This window comes from Gobius niger (assembly GCF_951799975.1).
Source record: "Gobius niger genome assembly, chromosome: 2".
NCBI classification, from domain to species: Eukaryota; Metazoa; Chordata; class Actinopteri; order Gobiiformes; family Gobiidae; genus Gobius; species Gobius niger.
Window position 1 is genome coordinate 17,515,172 of NC_136853.1, and position 24,793 is coordinate 17,539,964.

At 41.0% G+C, this 24,793-nt stretch overlaps 3 protein-coding genes across 3 annotated transcripts; 1 reads left to right on the plus strand and 2 right to left on the minus strand.

The window, feature by feature from the left end:
• Window positions 1–827: 827 nt before the first annotated feature.
• Window positions 828–6,405, minus strand: brf2 (BRF2 general transcription factor IIIB subunit). Its single transcript, XM_079551660.1, has 4 exons — window positions 6,186–6,405; window positions 5,037–5,096; window positions 4,627–4,948; window positions 828–1,576 (listed from the first exon to the last, which is right to left on the minus strand). The coding sequence occupies exons 1-4, from the start codon at window positions 6,331–6,333 to the stop codon at window positions 832–834; spliced, it is 1,275 nt and encodes a 424-aa protein (XP_079407786.1). The 5' UTR covers window positions 6,334–6,405; the 3' UTR covers window positions 828–831.
• Window positions 3,011–4,063, plus strand: LOC306959918 (apelin receptor B-like; the record flags this gene model as incomplete). The annotated part of the gene is made up of 1 exon (XM_079552173.1): window positions 3,011–4,063. The coding sequence occupies exon 1, from the start codon at window positions 3,053–3,055 to the stop codon at window positions 4,061–4,063; it is 1,011 nt and encodes a 336-aa protein (XP_079408299.1). The 5' UTR covers window positions 3,011–3,052.
• Window positions 6,406–9,150: 2,745 nt separating the features above from the next.
• On the minus strand, window positions 9,151–24,236 carry rab11fip1b (RAB11 family interacting protein 1 (class I) b). The gene is made up of 6 exons (XM_079552254.1): window positions 23,809–24,236; window positions 16,322–16,758; window positions 12,879–14,283; window positions 10,927–11,580; window positions 9,619–9,727; window positions 9,151–9,528 (listed from the first exon to the last, which is right to left on the minus strand). The coding sequence occupies exons 1-6, from the start codon at window positions 24,150–24,152 to the stop codon at window positions 9,340–9,342; spliced, it is 3,138 nt and encodes a 1,045-aa protein (XP_079408380.1). The 5' UTR covers window positions 24,153–24,236; the 3' UTR covers window positions 9,151–9,339.
• Between the last annotated feature and the right edge of the window lie 557 nt (window positions 24,237–24,793).

A 24,793-nucleotide genomic window follows, 5' to 3' on the forward strand; every position in this document is an offset into this window, starting at 1 on the left:
CTCAGTGCTATGAATACTGAGTAGTTTGGCCACATGCATCACGACCCAAAGAACACGGACTCAGAACAGACTAGAAAAAATGCTTTATTACATAAATCATTCTCCACCAACCACGTTAATCAACTTATCTTGGTGAACAGAAATAACAGTCTAAACCAGGGGTGTCAAACTCATTTTGGGTCACGGGCCGAAACTCAGCTCCCACGGCGGGTCGTTTATATGTCAAAACAATGGATATTAATTACAGGTATTGGCCTTTCAGTGACTCAACATATGCTTGGGTGGTTAGCAAAGCGCCTTTTGTCTTTTAGGTGTGTTAGGTTTTCACTGCTGATTGTATCCATGGTTATATATATATATTCCGAAAACATATCAAAAATCCTAAAAAAAAACATTGGATCCTGGAGCATCATTGGAGCCACTGGGATGGAAAGTGAAGGCTGTAAACCAAGGGTGTCAAACTCATTTTGGATCGCGGGCCGCATATACCGGTAATAGAAAATGTTTCCAATAAATGAATAATAATAAGCTGTGATTTGGCCCCAACTTGACTGTAGCTTCATTAATCAAAACGGCTTACACTTGTATTGCACTTTACAAGCCTGTGTCACAAGTTCCTCAAAGTACTACATAGTAGTCATTATTCATTCAGTCCAGTCATATCCTGAGCTCTCATTATGTCAGTGATCTCTTCTGGACATAACTCCGCACAGGAATGGGCTAGAGACTTACTTTTTTTTTTTTTACATACTCTGGAATTTATGCTCTACAGGGCATGGGCCGGATTGAATCATCTCACGGGCCGTATGTTTGACACCCCGGTCTAAACTATCACAATTTCTCACCCTCTTGGAGAAAAAGTGATTGGGTCAATACAATGTTTCTGACTTCCTCTGGGGTCCTGATGTAGGAGCTGATTTCACTGTCCGATATTTCTTCGTCCCCTGTGACTTCCAATTGGTTGCTTTGCTCCCTCTTCTTTTTCTTGGCATTAACTACACAAGGAGGGGCAAACAGCGCACGTTTACCCCAGTTTGGTTCATCGCAGCTATCGGTGGCACTGTGAGCCTGTTGCTCAGTTTCTACAGTACATGATTCTGTCTTCAAGGAGTCTTCGCTTGCTGGTATTTCTTTATCATCAAATTGCTGAGGATCTGCCTTTGAAGAGTCGGCATAACTTTTTAATGCGTTCCTCAACAAGAAAAATCTGTAGTTCAAAATGTCCTCCACTTGCTGTACCACGTTATGCGGAGTAATCTCCCTTGTTTTCCACGGGAGCTCATTCCCCAATTTACACAGCATTTCCTTTATTTCAGACACTCTCTTAGTCGCAGGTCGGTTTTTATCAACCTTGGCGAGTTGACAAAACTTCTCCAGAGTCATTTTCTGCCGTAGTTTTGTGGGCTGCAGCGACTGCCAGGACAAATATGTTGCGGCCATCATTATAGGGACAGGTCTGCGGCCAGTCACAATCCAGGACTGGGCTGCCAGCTCCACCAGCGCCAAAGCTCTTTTCGTCAGCTCCTTTGTGTCGGCCGCCAACTCCTCCGGGACGTGCTCCGATGTGATCTTGTACCTGGAAACAAATTCATCCCAGTGAGTTGAAACATGAGCGAAACATGAGCATGATGTTGGCCAATAGGAAGGACTTAAAAATACTATTATGTCAGGTTTGTGAATCCAATCACTGTCAAATACTGATGAAGTGCAACATTTGTGTTCATTTTCGTTTTGGAGATTTCTTACAAAGACTGTATTTCTCCCATAGTTATATTGGCCTTGCCCTCCACCTGACATGATTATTAAGGATGCATCAAGTCGAAATCAAGTCTGAGATCGGGCTTTTTGATGAGGAAAAAAATCAGTAATTACAATTGTTACGGCCAGAAATAAAATCACAATTATTAAATAATGTAAAGAACAGTATATTTTAATAATTATAATAATTATAATAATAATAATTATTTGGGTCTGAACACAGCAAGAAACAAAACTACACAACTTTAGTTTTGGTTATGGATTTTCTTCTACATTAGCCTTGAGTCAGTGTTTGTAAGTCTTGTTTTGAAACAATTTGATGACATAGGATTCCCTTCCATCTCATGTCTAGAAAAGTCAAATGGGCGAGAACCAAAATCTTGTGAGGTTTACAAAAAGGCAAGACATCATTTCTTTCACAACAATGAATAACCATATTGATTTTCATAATTTCATTGTCTTCAATGTGCTTCTTAAAGGCTATAATTAGTTGTTGCTTTGATAACACATTCCTGTGAAGAACTGTGATGCTAGAAATGCTTTGAGAAAGTTAGGAATGAGTCTGGAACAAAACACTGAGCCTATAGTTCACAACCAGGAAAAAAGGCTTTAAAATTAGATAATCCTTACACAAATGTCTGCTTTTACAATGTACTGTTGGAGAAAAAGAAAGGCATAGAGGTTTTAAATCCCCCATAAGATGCCGCTCACTTCATAACAATGTTTACTGTTATTTTACCCAGTTGTTCATGCCAGATAAATTAAACTGTAATGCTGCGTTAGTGCCTATGGCACAAAAGTCCGGGACAGTTTTCTCATCTTGGGATCCTAACAGGCAGGTCACAAGAGCGTTTCCTTTGAAGGGCGCAGGACAGGCGGCAACGACACCCAAATGTCCCACTGCGGAGCTACAAGTGTGAGTCCTGACATGGCGCATAATAGACACCTTCAAGTATTATCCCAACTACTTTAAACCAAATTAAATGTGTTTAAATAATGCTCTAAAAAGCTCTTCTTGTATTGATACTGGAGGCCGAATGCAGAGAAGCTTTTTGACACTTTTTGTACCTTCATCTTGTTGCATGTTGTCAGGGACTTAAAGATTCAGAGTGTGATACTGCGGTTTCCGCAACCACAACCACTCGGTTTTGGTCACTTCCTGGGGGGCAGGGAGGGTGTGAAGGGGAGGGCACAAGTCAGGGGGGTATTGAAAGCCTGAGCACATTTCTCATGCAGCAACAGTCTTCAGGCATCTCCGAATCACGTTGGATCTATTTACTGCTTGATTTTTAAAATGGATCTGGGAGCCACAGCCGGTCCGTATGATTACTACGACTATGACGAAGAGGAGAATGCCACCATGTGTGACTACTCCGAGTGGACTCCTTCCTACTCGGTCATACCTGTGCTCTACATGCTCATCTTCATCCTGGGGCTCTCTGGGAACGGAGTGGTCATTTTCACCGTGTGGCGGGCTCAGGGCAAGCGCCGCGCCGCAGACGTCTACAAAGGAAACCTGGCACTGGCCGACCTCACCTTTGTGGTGACCCTGCCGCTGTGGGCAGTCTACACCGCCATGGGCTACCACTGGCCGTTCGGAACGGCCCTGTGTAAGATCAGCAGCTACGTGGTCCTGCTCAACATGTACGCCAGTGTCTTCTGCCTTACCTGCATGAGCTTTGACCGCTACCTGGCCATCGTGCACTCACTGTCCACCACGCAGATCCACACCCGCGGTCATGTCCGCTCCTCTCTCATAGCCATCTGGCTCCTCTCGGGGCTCCTGGCTGCTCCCATTCTGGTGTTCCGTACAACTAAGTATGACGACACCAGCAACAAGACGTCCTGCGTCATGGACTTCAAGTATGTGTCTTCAAAGGAGCAGGAGAACCTGTGGGTGGCTGGACTCAGCATCTTCTCCTCCGCTCTGGGCTTCCTCCTGCCCTTCTTGGCCATGATGGTCTGCTACTGCTTCATCGGATGCACCGTCACACGCCACTTCAACACCCTACGCAAGGAGGACCAGCGGAAAAGGCGCCTCCTAATGATCATCACAACTTTAGTGGTAGTGTTTGCTGCTTGCTGGATGCCCTTCCATGTCTTGAAGAGCGCAGATGCCCTGTCCTACCTGGACTTGGCCCCTGCTACCTGCTCATTTCTGCGGTTCCTGATTCTGGCTCACCCCTATGCCACCTGCCTGGCCTATTTCAACAGCTGCCTCAATCCTTTCCTCTATGCCTTTTTCGACCGGCGCTTCAGGTCTCAGTGCTTAGGCCTACTCAACCTCAGATGCCTCCGTACCTGACCGCTCGGATGAAAATTGCACAGCATCATTAGCTGCCACGAGAGCTGAAGCTATTGCAGATTTAGCAGTGAAGCGGATCGATTATGATTTACTACTTGAAGAAGAAAGGAAAATTATTTTGAACAACAACAGAAAAGGGAGTTAGAGGAGCACAAACATGCCTTACAAAGGATACAAGCAGAGAGAGAGGTCTGTGTGGCCAAAGGCAGACTAACAAAAATTTATTCCTATACACTGAACGTATTAAAATCCTGTGAATTGTATTAACCTGTGTTAAAGGCATCTTAGCGTCTGGCCCAGATTGATCAAGAGGGCTCATTTCCTTTAAGAAACCTATCATATTTTATTTTATTTTATGTTTTGTGGTGGAAATGGAAGGTACAAAATAAAACTTTAATGGAAAGGAAAACCCCCATCTTTCCACTGGGCTGCTATAACAAGAGTCACCTAGTTTATCATACTTAATGTGTCACTTGAATAAAAAGCGGTTGATGCTTGTAGAGAGCCAGTATACACAGCAATACTGAACCGTAAGCAACCAATTCAACAAAGAAGCAACTTACTCCTGACAGTGGGCCTCCATGACATCGCTGACACTCTGCGCTGGAACAGAGATGTTAAGGGTTTTCACAGCCTCGAGATAAACGCGGAACAGAGACGCAGGATCCGTGTCCACGAGGTAAGCGACAGTCCCCGCGGTAATGGGCCAGTTGTACATACGGCAGCTGATGAGCACGCAACAGCCAGCCAGGGCCTCCTTTTTTGTCAAGCTCACAAAGATGAAACTCTCATGGTTGTACGCTTGTTGAAAGTAGGTTTGGGACGACTTCTCAATTTCACTGTTGAGCCTGAGGACACGGCACAAAGCCTGCACCCGGTGAAGCCCTGCAGGAGTGAGAGGGAAAAAAATCACTTAAACAGGAGCCATTTGTAGAGATTATCACTTACTTTCCAAAGAACAGGGAAACCTCACCTTTTATCAGGTTTGGACATGGCTTTTTAGACTGCTGTGTCGTGTAGCTGTAGCTGACATCTGTAGAAAGCAAAGATAATCACAAAAATCCAACCACAGAGGAGCATGCATTTCAATTCTACATTTTGGCATTATCGTCAAAACAAATTGCATTCATTTGGCTTCAATAGCTAATGCAGGGACATCATCTTCATACCTTACATTGATGTTCTGTGATTTTTTTAAATTATAATAATGTACAACTTTTGCTATCTCACTCTCAGTGAACATAACAATTTTTCAAAATGGTTCTGTTTGGGGTAATAATCAACACAGTCAATTAAACTTAACTGTCTCAAGTCCCTCAGTGACCCACCAAATTCCTTATTAACCCCTTAACTCCCACCTGAACCGAGCACATTTTCTCCAGTTTGGCTTTACCCCAGTCCAAAAGCTTCTGGAAAAAAGCTGTGAAAAAGCAACAAAACTGAGACGAAAACAATGACGGAAATGTGACAAAAAAGTGATAAAACATTAAAAAGTGAGGAAAAAATGATGAAAAAGTGGTAAAAATGTCACAAAAAAATTGCAAAAAATTGCGAAAAAGATTGACTGAAAAAAAACAAAGTGACAAAAATTGACAAAAAAAATGACCAAAAAATACAAAATAAATAAAAAAAATGTGACAAAAATGTGATAAAAATTGACAAAAAAATGACAAAAATGTGACAAAAAAGTGATAAAACATTAACAAAAAAGTGATGAAAAATTGATGAAAAAGTGGCAAAAATGTCACAAAAAATTGCAAAAAATTGATAAAAAGATTGACTGAAAAATTACAAAAAATGTGACAAAAATGTGATAAAAATTGACGGAAAAAAATGACAAAAATGTAAAAAATGACAAGAAAATGACAAAAATGAGTTGAATACCCAACAAAAAAATGATGGAAAAAAAATCTGACGTGAGGAAAAAGATCCTCTCGGTTCAGGCGGGAGTTCAGAGGTCAAGAAGTGGTCACTTTTACTTAAGCCCATTAGAAACTAAATCAAGAAAGGAAACAATAGTTAATCGTAGATAAAGTTTAGAAACACCCACACCTGCCACTACAATTACTAACTATTGTTGAAACTCAACTGCACTGGGAGAAAGAAGAAGGATATTTTGTACCTGAACCTCCAACCGGGTCATTGGCCAGACTCCCTTCGGTGCACACGGTGCCACAGTCCGCGCACACGGACTGGGACTGAGCGTACAGATCATCCTCCACGATGTTTGAGGAGCCGCAGCACTGACACTTCAGACCCACCGGCGGCATCTTCACCCCGGGCCCAAACAAATGACCAACCAGCAGATGGAGAGGGGGAAACCGAGGATAACGCCAGCATAGACCCGTGTTTGAAGGGATAAACAAAACTCACCGCAACGGTAGCTTGGTGTCCGGTCATAAAATACGTCCGTGCGGAACCAAAGATTATTAAATGTGTTCCTCGCTTTTGCTTCTTATTATTTAGATCTATGATTGCTAGATGGCATTAAACACAAGCGTTTATTTTATTATAGATATTTTATATAATGGGAAAAGTACCTAAAAAATGAATAAATATGTGCGCTTGCTGCCATTTCTCCCCTCGAGCTCCCTGATTGGCCAGTCTCCGACATTAGCAGCCAATGATCACTGGAGCTCCAATCACGACGTCACCTCAAGACAACTCAAAGTTTGAGCCTCTAGCCATGGACCTTAATATGTAAACATAACTTCTCACACCATGATTTATATTTAATTAACTGGATAGAGAAACAGACTTTCTTGGTAACTCAACTTTTTATCAAATTTTTAACCATCAATTTCCAGTTGCACCTACACAATATGCTATACTTTTCGATGCAATCCCTGCTGGAGTTATCACGCTGTATATAAGTGCATATTTACATTTACAAGCATCTGTTTCTCTCCCCAATGCACTAAATTCTCAAATAGGAAAATACAAAATGTTTTTTGGACATGTTCTTACCCCCCGAAGTTCTGGAAGGACTTCTGCACTTTATAATTGAACATCTCCACAAGGACTTCACAATGAAATGAGAAAACGTTATTTTTTTGTTTCTTCAGAAAGCAAAAGAATGACATTTATTTTATTATTAATTTACTTATCCTTTTGTCCAAATTGTGTATCCACAAACGTAAATATTCTAAGCAGAAACTCAACTTTACACATTTTTATAATGCTACTCCCTCATATATGAAGATTTTGGAAGGTTCTGATAACAAAAAGACTCTGAAAACATCAGTATCTACAACAATGTATATATAGTATATTATATTTGTATCTATATAATTGTATTGCACAATTGTATATACCCCTGGCATACTCTGTATACACACATTCTACTTTACAACGCAATAAAAAAAATGAAAAAAATTTCGCCTCAAACCAGGATGCACTTGCAGGGAGGGTTTGTCTGGCCCATAGACTGTAGGTCCAGCCCTACCAATAACAATCGTGCTGTAAGAACCATGTTCCAAAGAGAAATAACAACAATACCCACTGTCATGTTTCACTGGAATGTGTTTGTGGATGAAATACCATTGGAGAAGGTCTGGCTTTTGTCTAATAGACATTTAGTAACAAACAAAGTAAAATATGTATCCTTCAAACTTATTCATAAGTTTTATCCTTCAAAATGTTCAAAACAGATTTAAGAAAGAAATTGATATTGACTGTAGTTTTTGTAAAGCATATCCTGAAACCATTGTGCATCTTTTCTGGTATTGTCCAAGTGTTGTATTATTTTGGCAGAAATTCTGTGACTTTATTCATGAAAATATTGATTTTGTTCTACATTGCAAGAGTGTGTTGTTTGGTTTGTTTGAATCTAACTTACAAAACAGTAACTCCATTTACCTAATTAATCTTTTATTATTGATGTCAAAGTATCATATTCACTCATGTAGATTATCAGGAAAAGGCCGTGTTTCTCTGCCTTTTTATAATGTCTTCAAACAATACATTCTCTCAATTACATTTCATGAAAAACAGAAGGCAATTAAGACTGTTGTGCTGTACAGCGTTGAATGTCTTCATTTAAATCCTGACCCCCTAGCGTTAGAATGTGTGTGTGTGTGCTTTTTTTTAAAACATTTTTTATTAGTAGTATTATCATTCATTTCTTTGTCCCTTCTTTCTTGGCTTTCATATCCTCTTTTTTTCTTGCGTTTTTTTTTTTTTTTTTTACAATCTTGCACTGGTTCAGCTAAGCATCATTTTAGTGTCTACAGGTCACTTCCATGTGCATCTAATGTTGATTGTTATTGTTATTGACTCATTGATTTTATATACTGTTGTCATGGTAATCATTGTATAGAAATATAATATAATATAAAAAATTGTAATAGAAATAAAAAGGAGGAGGACAGATTGATCTACTGTCAAATATCAACGCTCACCTCTCCGAAGGCCAGACAACTTTATTGGTAGTGGGAGGTCTCCGCTCTCCAGTTAGAGGGCAGGCGTCAACTTTCTGATTCATTATGTCATGATTGGATTCACAAACCTACCAGATAAATCTTAGGGCTGAATATCCTTGCGACTGGTCAACTGGCAAATGTGTTTGAATATTAAAGGTTAGGTCCTCGTAGTGCACACCACGGATGGTGTTGTTGAGGTTGACTGACACACACTGACCCTTCCGACTACCAGACTGAACTCAGACAGCCCAGCTAAATCTTGTATTCCACCAGTCTTCCATCCCATCCAGTTAGACCTACAGACGAGCCACAACTACAGTATGCCGACTTACCTTCCTGCTATGTGACAAGATCAGCAAAAAAAAAAAAAATGGGTGTTATAATTTTACAAACAACAAGGTTCACATTTAAGAATAAGCAAAAATACTCTTTATTAGTTCATAATAATCATAATACAGTGAAAAGACACGTTTCCCTCAAACTCTGGAAAACACAAAATGCTCATTAGTGTAATTATAAACTGGTTGAATTAAATTTACTAAGCAGTAAACCTTAAGACTGGTCACAAAAGCAGGACATTGGATTATTTTAGTCTGAGTTGATTTCAGGATGGTATAAGTCTACAGAAAAGACAGCAGTAAACAAAACAAAAACAAAAAATCAGAGATCATAGTTATTAGTTAATTGATTTATGTACAAGTAGAATGAAATATGGATTCACATGTATCAATATACCGTGTTTATGTTTTAGAGATATACATATGTAGAAATATATGTGGAAATTAGGCAGTTTCAGTATGATGCAAGCCGTGTAGTAGGTCCGTGATTTCCTTGGCCTGCTTATCATGAAAAAGGCTACTTTAAAGGCATCATGGACATGAGGACATTGGGAGCTTCTTCAATAACTCGCACAAGCAACTGATCAATGTACTGTTCGAGCTCAGATATCTTTTTGCTTTTCTCCACTAGCTGGCTCTCTTGTTTAAGCACCAAAGAGATGAGCTCCTCTTGAGTTAGCAATGCATATGGTCCAGCGTCTTTGACCTGTGGCAACATGAGAGAAACAAAGAAATTACAAAGCAGCTAATAAGGGATTTATAATTTAGAAAAATACCGAAAGAGAGAGAGCAATACATTTTCTTTCCCTCGACTGTTGATTTCACCAGTGAATTTCTTATCCTTTTCGTCTTGAATCGATGAAACAGGCTGATCCTGAGGATTTAAAGGCCTCACTGGTTGAAGTCTGAAAAAACAACAAAAACACCAAGTGCAGCATGTAGTTTAGGAGACTTTACCAAGTGATCAGTTAGTTGTTAGTAGCCTAATCGTACATACAGGTAACAGTGCATGTGTGTGCATTAGGCAATGAGTGCTCGGGCTGGCAGTGGGCATGTAAAAGTGTTGTGTAGGAGCATCAAGCCTGCAGTGTAGGGTGTAAAGCTCTGAATATAATGTCCACGTAACAATCAATGCTGGAATACTTGTCCTGTATAGTTACTGTACACACATAAAGTTTAGGCTGACCAGATTTTCCATATATAAAAACTGGAACACAATGGAAGTTTGTGGTGGGATCAAAACTGTGACTTTTTCCAAGTGAAACTTTTGGTTTCTCAGACTCTACTGTCATTTACATGAACCGATCAGCTTTGAGGTGATAGACTTTTGAGCTGAGTTCAGTCACTCTGGAAAATTGCCGTGCACATGGCCAAAAGTTTCAAGTAAAAAAAAAGCCACTTTAAGCATTGTTCTGGTGACACACCTGGGACAGAGCGTGTCTAAAACGTATTGTATCTAAAACTCAAATGAATGATTTTGGAGAAATCCACTGGGACATAGGGCTCAAAACTGGGACTCTCTCTGAAAACTGGTCACTCTAATCAAATGAAAATCTGGTAATTTGAATACACTGCTAATACCAATGCTGTTGTGAGTGTTGATACATCTTTGTCCATCTCCAGAGGTTCCCAGTATGTGCAGCTACAGGCTACATTATTCTACTGGGTGTTGGAGCTCAAGCAATGTTTTCAGGGTCCTGTGTTCTGAATTGTGACTGAAACTCCTGTCTACATTATTTATTTGAAGGCTAAATCAACCTCTTGACTGAACTAAATTGTAAAAACTTCTTGGACCTTCTTAGAGATAGAGATATATAAAAAGGTTTTACTCTGACTATATAATTGATCTACGACATGGATGTATTAGCATGGTAAATGGTAAATGGCCTCAACTTATACACATCGCTTTTCCACCTATATTAGGCACTCAAAGCACTTTACAGCAAGGAACCACTCACCCATTCATACACCAGTGTACATAGACACGATCACGAGACAACCTGCTCTACCATCTGCGCCACTGTCGCCCCCTGTTGTCTGTAAGTCCACTAATAGATAACTAACCAGGAGCTTGAAGGAAATGATCTGTGTGACTGCCTCTTACCTCCGTGAAGGGACAGGGGGAGCGTCGATCGCGGCCTCCTCCTGAACAGGGCAGGGCTCCTTGGGTGAAGTCTGCTGAACAGGTGCGCAGTCTTTCTTCTCACTGATATCAGATATTGTCACCGCATGGCACGTGTCAATGCTGGGTGCGTTGGTTGTAATTGCAGGCGGCGCTGGAGCATGGGCTGTCTTTGAAGATTTGATTTGGATTGAAGGCACAGTCTCTTTCCCTGCAGGGTGTTGCACAGAGGGCGGCTGCATAACGGGAGCAGCTGCGGGCGTGTCATCAAGCTCATCCACGTCTTCACCGTCTTCAAATGGATTCAAACTGGACACAGCAGGGGTTTGTTTTGATGTAAACAGAGGATCTTTATGTTCCTCCTCTGTTGGACCAGGTATTGGTGGTGCAGGCCTTCTGTCTGTGCGTGACAAATGTTCGGGTTGGTTATTTTTTATAAGGGAAGACGACTGCACAGCACGCCGAGGCAAAACGCTGGCAGTTTTTATCTGTTTGTCTTTGCCTTGTTGATCCACTTGGGCTTCATGGAGTGCTTCCTGCTGTCTCCTTGATGAGGTAATTCTGGGTGGTTTAGGAGCCTGACGCTTCTCCTTTGTTGTGCTGACATCACCAGAAGAATTTACAGGCAATTTACACCTAGAAAATGAAAAAAAGTGTATTCACATTTAGGCTTTAATACATAACAGGACAAAATAAAGTGATGAAAAACAACAGATCAAAGGGTGAGTTTGAGGTGCTCATGGGTATTTATTTCTGATGATGAAAATGAAGGATATGCAACATCTTTCTACCACTACAAAGAGCTACTATTTAGCAGATCAGCTGCAGCTTATGGTCCCCAAGACCAAGCGAAACTTTGTGGGGACCGAGCTTTGGAATCAGTTGCCAATACAGATTAGACGGGCTCAGTTTTTAAGTCACTTTTCAAAACACGTGCTTTTGAAACTGTTTGATCTTATGCATTATTGATTATGTATATATTTTGTGTTTTGGCCAAGCTGTAAAGTTTTTAAAGTGCTTTATAAATAAAGTTGGTGTGGCATTACTGCTCGGTAATTGAAGTAAAAGTACAGCTATTGCAGAACGTTTCATCAGATGCTGATAGTTCCCGTACAGTGACACACTAGAGAGCCTCACACACAGGCGGCACAGAGCTATGCAGTTTTCATGACAGTGTCAGATTCACATTGACCAGTCACAAATGCGTCACAGACTGAAAAAGGGAGGATAGAGTAACACAAAGCTTATCAAATGCTCCGGTCATAGAACTAATCCTCAACATACTGTAGGAGCCTGGCTTCGAACCATGAACTTGCAGCAAAAGCTTGACATTTTAATGTTGCTCAAGCTGCAATATACGTTCACTTCATACTGCAAAAGTCAATATACCGTTAAACGCCTTTGAAATACTTTTAGACTGTATAAAACCACCTTCCTATTCTGCCCATTACACAAACAGCGATCGGGGCTTTATAATGCATGTCTATAGCTGATGCTATGGGAAAAAGAAAGGAGGAAATATAAATTGTAACAGTATGCCTGCTGCATTGTTCAAGTCAGCAGTAGAGCTGTATTATATGATCTGCAACCATCCAAAACTGCCACTATCAATATAACTGACGAAGAGTATAAAAGATGAGCATCGTTCTCCAACTCCCTGCTGGGGGGTTATGGATGGGTGGATGAATGATATAAACTGTTTTGTATACACAACAGTTTTGTGATTTTGAACACACCTTTGCCGAGCACTGGTCACTCTGCCCGTGTTTTCGAGTGCATTTTCTTCATGAAGGTTGTCTTCATCACTTTCATCAAAAGGGTTTGTTGAAGTTGCATCTGTACAGTTAGGTTTACTACGTCTTTGGGCTTCTTCTGCTGCAATTTCCTCTTCCTTCTCTTGTCTCCTCCTTTCTTCTTCTTCTTGTCTCCTCTCCTTCTCCAGTCTCTCCTTCTCCAGTCTCTCTAGTCTCTCCTTCTCCAGTCTCTCTAGTCTCTCCTTCTCCAGTCTCTCTAGTCTCTCCTTCTCCAGTCTCTCTAGTCTCTCCTTCTCCAGTCTCTCCAGTCTCTCCTTCTCCAGTCTCTCCTTCTCCAGTCTCTCCTTCTCCAGTCTCTCCTTCTCCAGTCTCTCCTTCTCTAGTGCCTCCTCCCTCTTTCGTCTCTCCTCTTCCTCCATCGCTCTGCTCAGCGCTTCCCTCACTCTCTGCTCCTCCTCTTCTTCCTGCTGTCGCTTCATTTCTTCCTCTGCTCGTTCCTTCTCAAGCCTCATCTTTTCTTCTTTTTTGACCTTTATTTCTTCTCTGATTCTTTCTTGCTCCTGCTGTAGCTCTTGCCATTTCGTCTCCTCCTCCAGCCTTCTCTGTTCCTCTCTTTCCTCCTCTTCCTCTCTTTGCCGCTCCCTTTCTCTCTCAAGCCTCATCTTTTCTTCCTCCTCAAGTCGTTTCCTTTCGTCTTCCTCCCTCTTCCGCGCTTCCTCAATCCTTTGCTCTTCTTCACGTTCCTTCTCAATTCTTAACTCTTCCTGTCTTTTCCTTTCTTCTTCTACAAGTGTCTCCTTTCTTGCCCTTTCCTCCTCCAGCTTCAATAGTTCTTCCCTCTCTTCCTGTCTCCTCTTCTCCACTGCTTTTCTCTCTGCCTCCAGTCTCATTTCTTCTTGCTGTCGTTTCTCTTCTTCCTCCAACCTAATCCTTTCTTCTTCTTCTTCTTCTCTTCTAACACGCTCCTTGTCTTCCAGCTCCTTTCTCCTCAGCTCCTCCTGCTCCACTCTTTTTCGTTCCTCTACCCGCTCTTCCTCTTCTCTCTTTTTTCTTTCTTCTTCTACTCTCATCATTTCCGCAGCCCGTTTCTCTTCTTCCTCTTTCTGAAGCCTCTCTTGCTCAATCCTTATTTTCTCTTGTCGACTCTTTTCTTCGTCCATTCTATGTTCCTCTTCCTCCCTTTGTCTTCTTTCTGCCTCTTCCCTCCTTTGTTCTTCTTCCCTCCTACACTCCTCCTCACCCAACTTCACCAGCTCTCGTCTCCTGAGCGTTTCCTCGTCCACTTGCCGAGCGTTCTCTTCAATAGTCTCCTCTTCCTCCTCCTCCGTCCATGGAGATCTGCGACGCACAGAGCCCCTTGACCCAACAGACGGGGGTGAGCTGTCCGGGACGTCGTCCATGGAGCCTACCCCTGAACTGGCCAGGCTAAAGTTAGAGCTGGCACGGGACGTCCGGGGGGCAGGCTCCTCGCAGTAAACATGGCTGCCGTTGATGCACAGGTTGCTTTGTTCTGCTGCAAGTTTTTGTTCCTTTTTATCTGAACTCGCAGTGCGTTTATGGCTCAGGAACTTGAACTTCTTTTTACCTGAAAAGACAACCAAAGCACAGTTTAGTTACAGACCAGACCAGTGACGTGCACAGACATTTTGAGGGGCAGGTGCTCAACCATGAAAAAAGGGCACCCCTCTTCTTCTCCTGTCGGAAAAAAAAAAGTGATTTCTTTATTTTTTGCAACTAATAACACTGCTGCTGACTTCGAAATGTAATATAACATGCACAATGCGATGGTCCATAATGTGGACCTAATATTATACTAGATCAGACCTGGGCAAAATACGGCCCACGGGCCACATCCGGCCCGCGAGATGATTCTGTCCGGCCCACAACTTGAAGAGCATAAATTCACAAGAATGTCCAAAAAAAAAAAGTAAGTCTCTAGCCCATTCCTGTGCGGAGTGATTTTTTTTTTAATTACCAGAATGTCACTCCAGCCACTAGGGGCAGATTAAATAAGAATAAAAGCAAAGAATTCCACAGGTGTCCAGCAGAGGGAACGGACATAATAAGAAATCAGGATATAAACAACACATTGTGTGACTTGCAAGTGGGAAATGGACAGTCTGCGCCTGGGCAGCTGTGGCTACAATAGTAGCTTACTACCACGGAGTGTGGTGTGAATGAATATTGACACAATGTAGCAGAGACTTGTGACACAGGCTTGTAAAGGGCTACAGTCCTGTCGGGCTCATTATTATTCATTTATTCAAAAAGTCTTCATTTTCCCAATCAAAACATTTTTTTAATTTTGGAGCTTTTGTTTATGGACCCTGGCGATACACTACCCATATATTATTATACTTATATCCCGATATAAGTTTTAGTTATTGTTGATGCGGCCCTCCGACTCAATTCAGGCTTCTCATGTGGCCCCTTATGAAAATGAATTGCCCACCCCTGTAGTGGATTGTCCTACCTCGTCCTATAAAGTCAATCACAAGGCTCTGCATTTACGATTAGTATAAATATTAATAAATAATGAAAAGGTACTATACACTTAAAACTTACATCTGGTTTGTCCAGTATCATTGTTTTGTCTACATCATGCTTACATACTAATAATGATCCACTGGGTTGTTCCTGTGTTCCTCCCACAGAGGCACAGGTTCCAGAGCCCAGGCACCTCTCCTCCTCACCCTGCTCTGGCCCTGGTCTACGCCCGGTGACTTAGAGAGAGCTCAATAGAGCTCATTTTAAAAACATTTTATAGCACGACAAACAGAACCGCTAAAGTTCCTGACTTCTTACTGCTATCGGCCCTTCTCATTTCAAAGTTCTCTTAATCATCCAGTCTTGTTGCGCTTGTTTGTACATAAAAGTTATAGTAGATAATATCTTCTCAAGCGGGAAACACGGGGACAGTGCAGTTGCCCTTTTGTGAACACAAGCGGCAGGACTTCTCAATTTGAAGTTGAGAATTAAAACTGTTTTTTCAGAATATGTTGGCAAATAAAAAAAAAAAAATTAAAATAACTGTGGTCATGAGAAGGGCACTTAAAAGGGCACAGGGCAAAGGGGCAGGTGCTTGAGCACCTGGGCTCTATCTGTGCACGTCCCTGGACCAGACAGAAGATCTAACCTCTGACATCCAGGAAAACCTCGTTAGTAGGAGTAAAATCAGTCAGTTTTGTTTTTTTCTTTGAATAATGTCACACATCTGGGATTAATTACTTGACTTTAAGGGCTGGACAATTATTCACAATCAAGTCAAAAGTGCTATTTCAATGGCTACAATTAGCAAAGAGGTTGATAACGTGCTCTGAAAAACAACTAAATAATCAGTCCCCATTGAATGTTTTACACCACCCGACCCCTACAAACATGTTTTCAAATGCATAATTCTTGCATTTGCAGTTTTTTTCTTCCATCAGGTGTTAATGCTTAAAATGTGCAACTGAACCTTGAGTTTAAAGCATAACCTGCACATGTAATCAGAGTCATAATGCTTGAAATCTTAGGTGTTTTTCCAGACTCGTGCAGCCCTACACTGATACAGCAAGTATGTTTAGGGTTATTATGGGCAGTAATCTGTTGCCAACCATGAGACGAACAATACATTTTCTCACCCTCAGGTGCCTCCACGTTCAGACCAGATGACATGCTGCCACTCAGAGAGGAGTTCTTCCCTGGCAGGACAGACATGGACTGAGAGAAACTCTTCTGTAGATTTGTCTTGCTTGAAAACAGCGACTTGACTTTGCTTTTCTTCTTCTTTTCTCTCTCTGCTGCCACGCCCTCACCGCCGCTGTCCCCTTCTCCCTCGCTGTCCGTCATCACCCGAGAGAGGGCCGGCGCCGTGTTGGACGGTGACTCCGAAAGGATGTCTTCTTTCTTCTTGCCCTTGACTTTGATCTTTAACTTGCCGAGGCGCGATCGTGACTTGCCTGCGGCGGAGATATCGAACATGCTGGCCGTCAGGTTGTTCCTTGTGAACTGGATGTCCACAAGCACCTCGCCCCGGTCCTTATCCGGCTTTCCAGACTTGTCCAGCAACTTGAACCACCTAAGGGGAGGAAAAAGGAAAGAAACGACGATCAGAACAGATGTTGTGGAAGTTATTTACTACCACTTTTTGATGAGAATGGATTATTTTTGCCCAATTATGATCACACTGTATTGGCCTATTCATAAAAGCAGTGTTTCCCTGATTGTTTTTGAGTAAAAGTTTTGTTCTTTAACACAACACTAAATACTGAATGATTTACTTTGTAAAGATAAGGATCCTCGACATCGGGGGTACTTGGAGTGTTAATGAATGAGTAAAGGGGTACGTGAGACAAAAAAGTTGGGAACCACTGTAAATAAAAAGAACTTATAACTACCCATTTGGCCTTTGTTATGTTTAAACTGTGGTTCAAAATGCCACGATTTTATTGGTAGGCTATCGACTACCAAGGCTACTAATATCCGATACTGAGCCGTGTTTTTGCTCTCACTGCTTTAAAAACACAACTTTCACCATCTACATCGAGGTAAATATGGGCATGCTCTAGATCATTTTGAAGAACCTGGAGAATTCCTCCTCAAAAGTATTTTTGATCGCCATGCAAAATGCCGTGGCTAGCAACAGCATGCTAATACTAGCGGCCGTATGCTAACGCTAAAGGCAACTAATGGGTTTGGGTTAGGGTTAGGGTTAGGGTTAGAGGATGGGACAGACAATGATAGAAATAACTAATGTGGCCTAATAAAATAAAAGCGTTTGTGTTTTAGTTTAAGAAATGTTGTTAAAGAATAACTGATCCAAGACAATTGTAATGCACAAGTTGTCATGGTCCGATCACTTTATGTTAATGTAAATAGCCCGTCTCAAGGATAGTGTCAAAAATCACATGATCCTTGTTAAATGTTTTTCCATTTCTTTATTAATAGATATGATTGATAATTGATCTGTAACATCATGATAAGAAAATACTTTATTGAAATGAAAATAAGTGGACATTCAATTTTTCACAAATGAACATGGGACATTTTACACAAATCAATCGGAGAATATTTTCCCTCCTTGTTCGTTTAAATGAACGGGCTTCGCGCTGGACCGGAAGTGTCTGTACAACGGAAGTGCAGAGACAAGGCAAAAAGAGGCAAAAGTGGGCGGGGCGGAATAAGGTGAATAAGCGTTAGCGATTCAGCAGGTGGAAGATATTTATGTGAGTGACATACATGTTTAATAAAATCAGTTAAAAGAAAGTAAGTGGGCATAAGTTATTCCAAGTGACCTGTGCAGAACAAGCCTACTTCATCAGACTTGGTGAAAACATTCTCCTTGTCATGGTGGTTTTAAACAATAATGTCTGATTTTTCTTCATATTCATATTTACTGTCCTGAAAAAAACATCATGGCTCTGTAGCATCTGGAAGAAAAAAAAGGATGCTTTATTTCTATTCAACACATCCATTTGGAAATGATTCACATTCTTCCAGGCTCATCTTCTCACTAAAGAACAATTGCATCTTGTGCTGAAATGACAACAAAGGTGGTGTCCAGCAAACTAAGAATCTATTTGAATCCGAAGCGGAGGAGAAATGACGTTACATTAAAAGTAACAAACTGAGAACACGATGGACCAGTACATGTTGTGTTGTGGAAATGTGGTCACTCTGAGTCAGCCGAGTCAGCTGAGTCAGTTGCCTGACCTGCCTCATTTCTACAGCTCAATAATAATCAGAATTGTTTCCATAGACTTAAAAAAAATATATAGAAAGCTACAATTATTTTAAAACTGATCAGATATGTAGCTCATCATTGTTGTTATAAAAATGTTATAAAGTTTAAACCAAGATGTTGTTAATGTATTGTATTTTGAAGTCCTCAGTATTTTCTTTCATTTTAAACAGTCCCAGCATGGTCAGGCGGATCTTAAACCTCATTCTTCTTCTTTATCTTCTGGAGTCATAGAGCAATTACAAAGATCCACCGAGTTAACATTTTACAACAGTCCAATTCCCACTTTATATTGTAGTAAAGTGCACAGCTCATGACTGCTGTTTCTAAGACGCTCAACATGACTGAGTGCAGAATTAGCTTGTTACCTAACAAGATTAGTGTGTGGTCTGAACACCGTGCTATTACATTCCTCTACACACACAAGATTGTTAACTTGTTGGGGAAAAAAAAAAATTCTTTGGCATTTGGAATAAAATAAATATTACCTTGAGTCAATCATTTAGCACAATGTAGTAATGATGCTTAATCAGCATATTTGATCAACATAGAGTAGGTGGTTTAGATACAAATAGTAATAATATAAATATAATAATATTAATGGTACTTTGGTAAACACCCTTTTTTAAACATAATTCAGTAACAATCCGTCAGTATTTGTCCAGCCCACAGAAGAAAAAAACGTTCAAATGAAATAAAAAATGTAATGTCAGCAGAAAAAGTGCCTATCGGGCAAAAATCCAAAGTCAGCTCTTCACTGAACAAACAAACGTGACAGAAAAGTGGATTCCAGAGGAAATGAGGAGGGGTCAGGCACGACTTATCCGAATCTATTGTGAGGTCTTCTGCTACATTTACACTATTAGACATTGTAGGAGTTTAAGGCGTCCAGTCGGAGGCTTAACTCTCCCTCCAAGTCTGGTATGAAGTAATAGAAGGAGGAAATGCCTTTTTCCTGAAAGCAGCCATCAGCATTCTTCAGGCTCCCAGGCATTACTTCCACGTATTGTATCACACTGAAATCTTAGAGCAATTTACTCAAAAAGTACAAAAAACATAAAAGGTTTGATTAAGAAACGGGACCATCTTAATCCATTTGGCTGAACTAGAGAAGAGCGATATGACCGTGAAAAACAAATTGTGATCTCGATGACTATCGTGGTTACTCTCCGCTTTTGCTGGTCAGTCTCGTCGAGCTCTGAGTGAGCGACAGTGAGATTTAGGCGATCACAGTGAAGTGTGGACCTTCAGAAGAAGCACACCAAGTACACATTCACTGTGATAAAATCCAAATCATTATCAAAGCTGAACAAAAAGGAGATCTGAAGCACCCGTTCAGCACAGACATTGCCAAAACATTATTTACAGTATATTATGCTTTAATCGGGCTTACAAAGGTTCTTGATGTGTGAGTGAATGTATGGTGGTGGTCAGAGGGTCTGTTGGCGCAGACGTGTGTAGTCGCGAAAGCGCCTCTGACAGTCTCCCCCAGGGGAAACTGAAGCTACAAACGTAGCTTTCCACCACCGAGTATGGAGTGAATGTACAATTGTCTCATGTAAAGCGCTTTGTGACTATATGTCTGTGAAAGGCGCTATATAAATAAAGATCTTCTTCTTCTTCTTCTTATGCCTCTTTGCATTTATATATTTTGTAGCTTCAAATGATGCATCTAAAATATCTATATGTTCAGTAATTTTATAAAATGCTATATTGCTATATGCCAGCAGTAGGCGCACGTGTTTATGTATCTGAACTGTAACCCACATTTCCTGTTGTCTCCGATGTTGCCCCTCTGTAAACTGTTGATAGACACGTCTTTATCTAGAAAATGCAATGAACCTCAAAAGTCCCGCCCACCGAGAAACCCACTGGTAGATCCTCATCTCTAAAGTTTTGTTAAACACCACTATTATTCTAACTAAATCTTAGGGGAGATTTATCCGAGTCTTTATAAACCAACCACCAGTTTGCAAACATTTGGTATTCTAGACATCTAAGATTTTCTAGAAGTCTATGAGGAAAATGATTGGAAATTTTAACTGCCAGCCACCAAAACCACACAGACAGACAAATGCCCTCCTCAAAAAGCAGAACTTTCACTTTACGAATGGAAGTTTCACAAGAGCCTGGGTGTCACGGCTAAAGTGCAGCGTGTAAAATGAGGAATTAAAAGTGTCTTTGACTCTACAGTGAATAGTGTGATGAGGATGTGCTGACACAGAGCATGAGTCATGAGGCGTTGTAAATGTAGTGTTCTTTTTGCCAGCGCTCATCCTCCTTCCTGAGCCCTGTCACAGATAAGACAAAGGCCAGAGCTCGTCTTATCACAGAGCAGCAATGAAACAATGAAACAACACTGTCGGGCCTTTACCATGGGGTTAAGAAGTATTCATAGCCCTCGACTTAATCCCAAATTAAGTAGAATGATGTGGGGGAAAAACTGAAGAAAAAAAGAAACTATACTTATACAATGACTTTGCAATGTGTTCAACGCAACTCAGTTTCTATGGCAGCTCATACAGTTGTGCTCAAAAGAACATACTCTGGCAGAATTTTTGACAATTTTTCAAAGAACATGAAAGATAACACAAAAAGTTTTTATTTCACTCAAGTTAGTGGTTGTGTGAAGCCATTTGTGGTGAAAAAAAGAGAGTACCAAATGACCCTGATCCAATGTTTACATACACACATCTGTGTATTTGCCCCTTTAACATCATCTGTAAATAATCTAATGGTAAAGTGTCCCATTCCTCTTGATCATAAACCTTTTGTACCTTTTTCTTTCATTATGATTTAAAAAGTGCAAACTCAGTTTTGTGTTATCTTTCATATTCTTTGAAAAAAATAACACATTAGAGGGCCCTGCATTTGATTACATACGTGAACATACTTGATATAATTCAACAACATCATAGAATGCACTTTGCATTGTCTTGTAAAAAAAAAAAATATATATATATATATATATATATATATATATACATATTTGAGTTGACAAATAGTAGCTAGGATAACCATGATTTCAATTATCCATCCATCTATATATATATTATTTTCCATAACTGAACAGCCCTAAAATATATCCAGCTTTTTTTTCTCCCCTCATTCCAAAACAAACAGTAACACATCAGTAACTATAGGACTTGTGTACACCTTTGACAGTATAAAAGATAATTTTTCAACACAATGAATGGAATAGAATTTAGAATCCTCTTAATTCACAATACTTTTATGAATGTCCAAAAACAGCTATTATTGGGAGCAATAGTCTGAATACTTCTGTTATTATGAATACTTATGATTTTTTTTCTTCTGATCTAAATTTTAATTTATAATGCACCATAGTAATGAAATCAGTGTAGTATCAATAGAAAATGTGTATGATTAAAGGGGCGGGCAATATGGCAATATATATATATATATATATAAATAAACTATTTTGATTCATACACACTTAGTAAATTTACATTGGCTTTAAGGAGGGAACTAAAGTCATCTGCTGCTTCTGAAAACTCACGCTCCACTGTGAATGCAAAGCTTAAATCGACCTGTCTCTCACTTAGACCATGATGAGACTCACCCTGGCGGAGCGAGTGAGGAAAAGTCTGTGATTGATAGACATCAGAGAAGAAAGTAGATGATCACACTGATCAGATCACGATTTCATGCTCATTAATGCCCAGCCTACATAGACCGTAAGACAGTAAAGTAAAGATAAACGTTCTGAAGTCACCGTTTAGGGGTGAACTGCTGCTTTGTACCAGAACAGCTTCAGGTCAAATGAGCTGAAAGAAAACCCTACGCCTCATCCAGTTCCTAAAGGTGATGAATACCAGTGGTTCAACCAGCTGAGTCCAAGTCCAGGAAAAGTCACTTACCAAAGACCTGAACTATACTGAATCTGGACAAAAGTGTGTTATACGATATGATATATGATATATATGATATGACAACACACAGCCCCTCACACCTGCCTTTAGAATGTTGAAAAGCACATAGTGAGCCTTTTCCTCTTCAATACAGTCTTATGGCATTCTCCGCATACCTTTATGAATTAAAACCACCATAACACTCACTCACGACATGTTGTGGGAGTCAGTGCTAACACAACTGCGGCCCTCGGTGACTGACCTTGTCTGTTGCCATGTCTATTTGCTTTTCACTGATAAAAGCTGCTGGAATGAGAGGCTAAACTAAAACCAGACTGGAGGGAAAATCCATGGAAATACTGATTAGGCAAAACAAGCAAAGTCATTTACGAACGTGAGTTAAATCTGTAGCACAAAAGATACAAATGAACAAACACAATGTTGTATAATAAGGTGGTAGAATGACACTTTACTCAAAACGGAGGCATTGTCCCCAGCCCTCAGCAAAACTCATTAACGTAAAGTCTGATTCAGTATCAAACTTGTCATTTCAATATCACAGATGTATCCAGTACGGAGTTCAATTCCCACATACACTACTGTAATTCACTACTTCATGGACGACCTCTCAAACTCCGCCGTAAACAACAAATGGTGCAGAACTCTGCAGCACGAATAATAGCCGTTCATCTCCTATCACCCCAGATCTTCACTGGCTGTCCATTCAGAAAGGCATCCACTTTAAAGTCCCTGTGCTCACTTACAAAGCACTAACCTTGATCCATCACACCTCGGTGACCTCCTCCTCCTCCTCGTCCTCCTCCTGAGCCTTTGGTTACTCTGCACCGCCACTTTGGAACTCCCTACTTCCTAAGGGCCTGACCAAACACATGAACCCAGACCATAACTCATTTCAAATCCCTTCTTAAAACTTACCTTTTCAGACAGACCTATGGCCCCTCGTGACTCCAAACTGAATTCTTAGGCTTTAACCTTTTTGTATGCTTTGTGATTTTAAAGTTGTCCTTTCTTTGTATTGTGTTGTACAGTTATGGTTATGTATCATTACAAACATGTGAGAGCTTTATCCTTCAGCCCCTTCATTTGTTGATCTCTGATACTCTTACAGCTGTAGGACTCAAGCCAACCCGATATGAAGCTAAGGGACGCAGAAGAAACTCCTTATATATTCTATACAGAGAACTTGTGTGCTCTGCCTTTTAAAGAGACAGACGAGGGCTTCAGTGGAGATGAAAATCAAGAGACACCTGGGGAACTCATTTGCTCCATAAGTAACAGAATATGCCTATGCTGCACCTATTGTTTTATTCATGCGCAGAGAGAGGCACTGACTGGATTCCACATGAATCACCTCTGTGTGGTTGTGTTAGTGACATGACATGAAGCATTCAAGAGAGGGCATGTAAGCTTATTCAATTAAAACTTCACATTAGTTCTGGAAGTGAAACCTCAAAGACTTGTAGGCCAGAGGGATAAAGCAGTGTATGATACTCACTGTGTCTTGTCACGGCCCTTGTCCTCGCTGAGCTGCAGCAGGTTGTTGATGACTGCCTGTCCCAGGAGTTTGTCTGGACCAACAAGTGCCCTGTGCAGAACGTGGACGTGCAGCGCGCCTCGCTCTGTGCCTCCCTGGTGGGCTGAGGGCATGTCAAAAGAGGCCTCCTCTTTCCAGATCGGTGCCACGCTCTTCTCCGCCACAGAAGTCTGGTACTTCTCTTTACCCATTTGCATGACCGCGTACGCATCGTTGGTGCCGTTTTTGCCCTTTATCCGCAGGCCGCGCGCTTGGAGCACAGTGACCTGCACACTAGTCGGACTCCACTGATCCGACAGCGACATGATGGAGCCGACTTTACACGTTTCCAAATGTAGCCTTCCCTCTGTTGCTCATGTCCGACTGGGCGACACGCGACAGGAGGCAAAAGTTTGTAAACCACGCGCAGAGTCAGTGAACCCTTGAAGGAAACAGCTGATTGGGGGCGGCCTGGGACAAGACACGCCCTTTTCGGATTAGCAGGTTCTTATACACTGTGTGCACTACTCAATGTGGTCCTCCTAAGTGTAAGAGTCTTTTAATATAGCATACTCACTGGTCCACACATCAGCACGTCGCATTAAAACACTTTTTCATTCATAAGTTTGTTGGATTACTCTTAAATTATAGAACAGATCAAGAATTCCGTAAAGGAGAGGTCAGATGCCGAAGAGGCTGATTCCTTTATGGGACAGTATGACGTGAGGAGAAACCTGGCTCCGCTAGTAACTCATAAATCTATCTGGGTTTTTGTTTGTTTAATGAAATAGTCTTGTAGTGGTCTTGCAACGCTATCTGCATGCTGCGTAAACATTGCCCTCTACTGGTTAGACTGCAACATCATAAAAAGGTTTGTAAGTTGTTTTTTTTTTTTTAATTCTTTTTTAAATACTGTAGACCCACTTCATGAGGATGATCTATTCGTGTCACCGGGTATCAGGTAAAC

What these genes read in the sequence shown, in the direction of transcription:
- brf2 (XM_079551660.1), bottom strand. Translation starts at nt 6,333, where the DNA reads ATGCCGCCGGTGGGTCTGAAGTGTCAGTGCTGCGGCTCCTCAAACATC. An exon ending in TGACCCGGTTGGAGGTTCAG is followed by an intron (nt 5,097 to 6,185) that starts GTACAAAATATC and finishes TGCTTTCTACAG; the next exon opens with ATGTCAGCTACAGCTACACG. An exon ending in ATGGAGGCCCACTGTCAGGA is followed by an intron (nt 1,577 to 4,626) that starts GTAAGTTGCTTC and finishes ATTTGTTTCCAG; the next exon opens with GTACAAGATCACATCGGAGC.
- rab11fip1b (XM_079552254.1), bottom strand. Translation starts at nt 24,152, where the DNA reads ATGTCGCTGTCGGATCAGTGGAGTCCGACTAGTGTGCAGGTCACTGTG. An exon ending in GAACGTGGAGGCACCTGAGG is followed by an intron (nt 14,284 to 16,321) that starts GTGAGAAAATGT and finishes TTGTCTTTTCAG; the next exon opens with GTAAAAAGAAGTTCAAGTTC. An exon ending in GAGAAGGAGAGACTGGAGAA is followed by an intron (nt 11,581 to 12,878) that starts GGAGAGGAGACA and finishes TTCATTTTCTAG; the next exon opens with GTGTAAATTGCCTGTAAATT.